At 37.9% G+C, this 7,057-nt stretch overlaps 1 protein-coding gene and 1 pseudogene across 1 annotated transcript; one reads left to right on the top strand and one right to left on the bottom strand.

Annotated features, from left to right (window-relative positions):
• The first annotated feature begins 275 nt into the window (after positions 1–275).
• Positions 276–2,204, top strand: LOC102416173 (olfactory receptor 6M1-like). The gene is made up of 2 exons (XM_044948716.1): positions 276–1,094; positions 2,058–2,204. The coding sequence occupies exons 1-2, from the start codon at positions 276–278 to the stop codon at positions 2,202–2,204; spliced, it is 966 nt and encodes a 321-aa protein (XP_044804651.1).
• A 1,221-nt stretch (positions 2,205–3,425) lies between these two features.
• LOC102416498 lies at positions 3,426–4,354 on the bottom strand (annotated as a pseudogene).
• Positions 4,355–7,057: the final 2,703 nt, after the last annotated feature.

The raw sequence follows: 7,057 nt of genomic DNA, 5'->3' as shown, positions 1-7,057 counted from the left end.
TTATCTCAGAAGATGTTTATACACTGGAAAAATAATTATTTGTTTTTATTGTTTTTCTTTCATAAAAAGAAAATATAGTTAAAATCTATATGTGGATTATTTCCAAGATTTAGATACATAGACCAATCATAAACTTTTTTTTTATTATGCCAGGCAGAAGTGAGAAATTATGAATCAAAGAAACAAGACCATTGTCACTGAGTTCATTCTTCTAGGATTTCAGAACGGGAAAGAAGTAGAAATTCTTCTTTTTTTCTGCATTCCTGCTTATGTACATGACATCTCTGATTGGAAACACCATGATTATCCTTTTGGTGTGTGGTGACTACCGTCTGCATTCACCCATGTATTTTTTTGTAGCCAATCTTTCTTTCCTTGAGGTTGCAATTACCTCCACGGTGGTGCCTAAGATGTTAGCCAACACATTTTCCCTCACCAAAGCAATATCCTTTGTGGGATGTCTTACACAGTCTTTCTTCTACTTTCTCTTGGGCTCCACAGAATTCTTCATCTTGGCTGTTATGTCCTTTGATCGATACGTTGCCATCTGCAACCCACTGAGGTATGCCATCATCATGAACAAACAAACATGCATATCATTGCTTCTGGGATCTTACATAGGTGCATTTTTGTCAATTTTGGCCTCATCAATATTAACTGCCCCTTTGCCCTTTTGTGGGCCAAATGTAATTAATCACTTCTTCTGTGACAGTGCTCCTGTGCTAAAGTTGGTCTGTGCAGATATCTCTGTGGCTGAGCTGGCTGACTTTGTCTCCTCTGTTGTGTTGCTATTGGGTTCCTTGCTCCTGACAGGAGTGTCTTACACATATATTATTATTACTATCTTTAGAATTCCCTCTGTCCAGGGACGACAGAAAGCTTTCTCCACCTGTGTTTCACATATCACTGTAGTAACACTTTACTATGGAAGCTCCATCTTCATCTATGTCCGCCCACAAAAGGGCAATGTGACGGATGTTAACAAATTTGCCACAGTGCTAAATACCATTGTGACACCAATGCTGAATCCTTTCATCTACAGTCTTCGAAATGAGAAAGTGAAGGATTCCCTGAGAGATGGTGTCAATAAATATGTGATTATGCTAACAAATTTAAGATCTTTACAATCTCAAAAATGATATCTTTATAACAAAGATATCTTCATGTCTGGCATTAAAGTTATTTTATCATGTAATCACTTCCAAATTAATATGCTCACATAAGGAAGGACTTCCTTTGTGGCTCAACTGGTAAAGAATCTGCCTGCAATGTGGGGGACCTTGGTTCCATCCCTGGGTTTGGAAGATCCCCTGGAGAAGGGAAAGGTTACCCACACCAGTATTCTGGCCTGGAGAATTCCTGAACTGTATAGTCCATTGGGTCACAAAGAGCTGGACATGATTGAGCAACTTTTTTGCAGGGGCTTCCCTTGTAGCTCACTTGGTAAAAAATCTGCCTGCAACGCAGGAGGCCTGGGTTCAATTCCTCAGTTGGGAAGATCCCCTGGAGAAGGAAATGGCAACCCACTCCAGTATTCTGGCCTGGAGAATCCCATAGATAGAGGAGCCTGGTGGGCTACAGTCCATGGGGTCGTAAGAATTGTACACAACTTAGCAACTAAACCTCCCATAAGGAAGGAATTAGGAGAGCATATGTTACTTTCCTATCTCTCACCAGGTTCAGCTAATAGTGATTCATATAGATCTAAAAAATTATACATACATTCATAACAGACACACACATAATGACAGAGATGAGTGATAAATATGTGATTATTTTATTTGCCTATGCCTCTAGTGTTTTAAAAATCAAATTCATGTACAAGCAAATGATTTAAAGTCAAACAATGTCAGGATTGGATGTCTCTGGTTTAGGCAGTTCCTCAACTTTACTGCAGAACGTTAAAAAGAAAAAAAAAGTATACTTTTAAAAGTATCAATATTTTTTACAATTAATGCATATGTATTGCCTTAATAAAACAGTATAAACATTATTTGAATTTAATTTGAAATATTGTATATAGATTATTTGTTATTTAAATTTTTGTTTAATTCTAGACTGATCTACTCATGGCTCCATATTCCATATCTCTTACAGTGTATAACTATTATGCTCCTATTTCTGTGCCAGAATGTGATGATAAATCTACCTGTGGCAAAAGAATTCACCAAAACTTAGAAGCTAATCATTCACAGAAAGAATAGAAGAGTGACAGAAACATATCAGATTTTTCTATCCAAAATCTTTTTTTCAGAATGGTAGGAAATTACTACAGTCACTGAATTTTCATGTAAAACCATTTATAAGAAGAGATTTTTTAAATGCTAATGTTAATAATAATCTGCAAATTTCAACATAACAGCCAGATCACATTACCTTTTCACTATTTGAAGGAACCTGTAAAATATCTTAATTAGATATAAGAGAGGAAATCATTTAAAAATTGGAGAAGGCAATGACAACCCACTCCAGTACTCATGCTTGGGAAATCCCGTGGACTGAGGAGCCTGGTAGGCTGCAGTCCATGGGGTCGCTAAGAGTTGGACACGACTGAGCAGCTTCACTTTCACTTTTCAGTTTCATGCATTGGAGAAGGAAATGGCAACCCACTCCAGCAAGTGGAGAATCCCAGGGATGGGGTAGCCTGGTGGGCTGCTGTCTATGGGGTCGCACAGAGTCGGACATGGCTGAAGTGACTTAGCTGTAGCAGCAGCAGCAGCAGCATTTCAAAATTCTTAGTTGAATGTGAAGTACAATCCATCATTGTTACTATAAATTATACATTTCACAGGAGCCAAATTGTCTCCTGTAAGAAACAAGTAATTTTTTTCCATTTTCTTACACTATTTATTTCCTTTACTGTATAATATTGTTAGGCAAAAATGCAATAGGGCTCACCAAATGGATTCCATTATGCAGTTCAATCACGCTTCTTGCTAGATCCTGTTTTCCCTATTTGATATGAAAAGCTCTTAAACTTCCATTCTTTTCTCTGCTAAAATGCCTAAATAATCTACATTTAGGAGAAAAAGAAACATATTTATAATATGCTTAACCTTGGAGTCTCCAAGTCAGGGTCATGGAAGAAACTGTTCCGAAAACTATCCTTCCATAACCCAACATGTCCACACATCACAAGTCCTTATCAAAGTTATGGGTTCAGTTTTCACATTTCCAGGTAAAAATTCTGCTCCCTGCTAGCCCTTAAACTTTACCCGACAAATATTGTCAGCCTCAGGCCAGGCTCCTAAGTCTCTCACAACTCCACTAATACCCAGCAAACTGCAAAATATATCCCCTTATTACAGTTCAATCCCACTTGAGTATCTGAAGCCACTGTTTTGATATAATCATATTCTGAAAGCCAACTGAGTGTCCAACAGCAGCAAAGGTCCTCATTAGAATAGACATGCTTGTGTCAATAATTAGTAAAGTTTAGTTTTTAACTGCATTTTTTTGTCAGTTGGGCTGGGGAGAGCTGGACAGCTGGAAGTGAGCTTCACCATTATTTTCTTTCTTTTTTTTTTTTTTTTTTTTTTTGTATCACTTTTCCACCTGTGAAGCGCAACACCCCACCACCAAGTGCAGCTGCAATTTCTGACACTTCGAAGCATCAAGGCGGCCAATCCAACCCTTCACCACTCCTCCTATGAGTGCACCTGCCACAGGCAGGGCTGCCAGCTTGTATTTCTCAGCCTTCCCCAGGTTTTGGTTCCCTCTTCAACATTCACAGCAGCACTGTTGACATGGTCTTCAGGGCTGTCAATCTTCTCCTGCTGAGAATTCACTAGGAGAGAGAAATCAGTGGGACCACTTGGTTAAGTTCAATTAAGTCTGCTTCTAAGGTCTCACATGATTCTTCAGCATTTCAATCTTAAGGATTTTCAGGCAACGCATACATCTGAGTCATACTCTGAGGATCATCTTCATCTTCAGTAGTGTGAAATGTTCTCAGTCATGGATCTAAAGAAGGCTGTAATAATGTTTCTTCATCATTAAATTGTTTCTTAAGTTCTTCTACAGATTCTAGATGGAGTTGGAAAAATCCTGCTGTTGCAGCTGACTCATCTTCAACAGAATCTATCATTCTCTTTAGAAGTCCTAGGTCACCCTTTTGAACTTTCAAACAAAGCTTCTCCATTCCTCCAATATTGCAGCAGAGTTGCTGAACTGTACGTCCTGCATTGACATGCTCTTCATGTAACTGGTCCCATGTCCAGCACCTCTAATATTTCTCAGTATTTATCTGGCACTTTTGTAACATCTCCAGGTCTGTTGGGATTATCATTTTAGTTAATTTCTGGATAGCTGGTTCAGAAAGGCATAATTTCACTTTTTCTTCATCTTCAGACATCCTTAAAATATGTTGTGCTTCTCCTACTTGCAACAACTGTCTTCTCCACTTATGCAGAAAAACCTCCCACAATGGTGCTTGAGGCTGGTTAGGTAGGCATTTCACAGATGTGGGGGCCAAAAACAAGTAATTTTGAAAGAATTCTGTTGGCATAGAAGGTGGTTTAAATGCACAAATCATAAAGATACTCTTCTCATATACAGCCTCAGTTTTTGACCATTGAATACTCTGTAAATGATCCAAACATGTCTTTAGTCTGTGATTAAAAAAACCCAGATATAAAGAGCTACAACGATCTGTATTTATTTGTCAATTAGTGTCAGCTTCTTTATAATCAATTTTCCTAATTCCTAGATATTAATTTTCCACCCTCAATTTCTCTGACTTGAAAATCTTGACTGTCCCTCTTTTAGTAAAAATAGTGATTGATAACAATATTTTTATTTATATTAAAACAATAACTCAAAATGCACTGTTGTTCCTCAGCACCTAGCATAGTGCCTGGTACATAACATTTTTCAATAAATTTTTGAATATTAAAAAATATCATTGTCTAAAATATCTCAAATGCTAAAGGCATATTAAAAGCCTATCTCATTCTACCTCCATCCTGTACCAATTCACTGTACTGAAATTATTAGAAATGTTCACACTTCAGAATGTCAGTGGTTGCAACCACTCTACCCTGCTGATGTCTTGTCATCTTGCTGGTAAGTAATCCAATTTCAAAATCTTATTTTGAGAAAAATGGAGCTGAATCCAAAGAGAACTCTTATAGCCACTAGATAATAGGGCTATCTCATCAGTGGGACAAAGTAATATGCCAATTTCTGTCAGTCACTGATGAAGAACTGAGTACAGAATATATTAGATCTTTGGTGCCATTATTCTGCTACACAGATGGGTAGAAGAGGCCATTAACAGCTTTCAGGCAAGAAATACTGGTATTTGAGTGAAAGTTAGCTTGTATAAGGGACTTCTCTGGTGGTTCAGTGTAAAGAACCCACCTGCAGTTCAGGAGACACAGGAGACATGGGTTCGATCCTTGGGTTGGGAAGATCCTCTGGAGAAGGGCATGGCAATCCATGCCAGTAGTCTTGCCTGGAAAATCCCAGGTACAGAGGAGCCTGGCAGGCTACAGTTCATAAGATTGCAAAGAGTCAGACATGAATGAGGAGACAGCACGTTTGCACATAGCTTATGTAAAATGAAGTACTGTAGTTCTTCAATGGTTTCATCTATTTTCTACAACTATGCTGCTGCTGCTAAGTTGCTTCAGTATGTCCGACTCTGTCTGACCCCATAGACAGCAGCCCACCAGGCTCCTCCGTCCCTGGGGTTCTCCAGGCCAGAACACTGGAGTGGGTTGTCATTTCTTTCTCCAATGCATGAAACTGAAAAGTTAAAGGGAAGTCGCTCAGTCGTGTCCAACACTTAGCGACCCCATGGACTGCTGCCAACCAGGCTCCTCCTTCTATGGGATTTTCCAGGCAAGGGTACTGGAGTGGGTTGCCATTGCCTTCTCGGTCTACAACTATGATACGTGTTGAAAAGATTTAGAAATTTCCAGGGAATGAACCACCCATTTCTCATTTGTATTCTTCCAATCATCCAAAGAAACAATGATTATCATTTTAGATCTAATTTTTCAGAGAAAATCAAAGGGCAAATGTTTTTATCTCATTATACTAAGCTAGTATACACTTGTGAAAAGTGAAAGTGTTAGTCACTCTGTCATGTCCTACTCTTTGTGACCAAATGGGCTCTAGCTAAACAGACTCTTCTATCCATGTAATTCTCCAGGCAAGATTACTGGAGTAGGTGACCATTCCTTCTCCAGGGGATCTTCCACACCCAGGGATTGAATCCAGGTCTTCTGCATTGCAGATAGATTCTTTACCATCTGAGCCACCTAGGAAGCCCAGTGTACACTTATAATCTAAATCAAATAGGGATACTTCAAGAAGAGGATGTTAAAGGATAATAGTGCTTATTAATATGGAGGCAAGTATTATAACAAAAATTTATAAAGTTAAAAATTAAAGCGTGTAGAAAAGCATACAGAAAATCTAGATGGCTAAATAGAATAAATATAATTTGGTTTAATGTTTGATGTTTATTAATAAGGGAAGTAATTTATCACTTTAACACAAAAGGAGAAAATAAAATGTATCATCATCTCTAAAGAGGATAAGGCGAAAGAGGATAAGGCTATATTTCAACCATCTACTACAAAGCAACTTTAAATAATGAAAACAGAGCATTTGCTGGTTTCTTACAGTCAATGATTATGTGAGCAACTCAAATATAAGCAAACAAAATTAGTTTGTTTCATATATTTTTAAAATCTCAAAGAAAAATTAATATTCTCATGTCTTTATAAATAAATTATAGGTATATAGGAAGAAATATTTTCAGAAAATAGAAGAAGAACTCCTTCCAAAGGATTTAATCCACATTAAAATAATAATAACTTATAAGAACATTACTAAAATTAAAAAAAAATTCTTAATGAATTCAACATATGTTTCTCATAATATTAGCAGTCCATTCAAACTCAAAAGGATGACATGTCATATTTTACTGCTGCTGCTGCTGCTAAGTCGCTTCAGTCGTGTCCAACTCTGTGTGACCCCATAGACGGCAGCCCACCAGGCCCCACCGTCCCTGGGATTCTCCAGGCAAGAACACTGGAGTGGGTTG

This window comes from Bubalus bubalis, chromosome 9 (assembly GCF_019923935.1).
Source record: "Bubalus bubalis isolate 160015118507 breed Murrah chromosome 9, NDDB_SH_1, whole genome shotgun sequence".
In the NCBI taxonomy this organism is placed as follows: Eukaryota; Metazoa; Chordata; class Mammalia; order Artiodactyla; family Bovidae; genus Bubalus; species Bubalus bubalis.
The sequence above is the reverse complement of the archived record's forward strand: the minus strand, read 5'-3'. Positions and strand labels throughout refer to the sequence as shown.

Bases quoted from the DNA above. Each gene is read 5' to 3' on its own strand.
- LOC102416173 (XM_044948716.1), top strand. From the start codon at position 276: ATGACATCTCTGATTGGAAACACCATGATTATCCTTTTGGTGTGTGGT. The intron at 1,095-2,057 runs GTGATTATGCTA...GTTTAATTCTAG, and splicing joins GAGATGGTGTCAATAAATAT to ACTGATCTACTCATGGCTCC.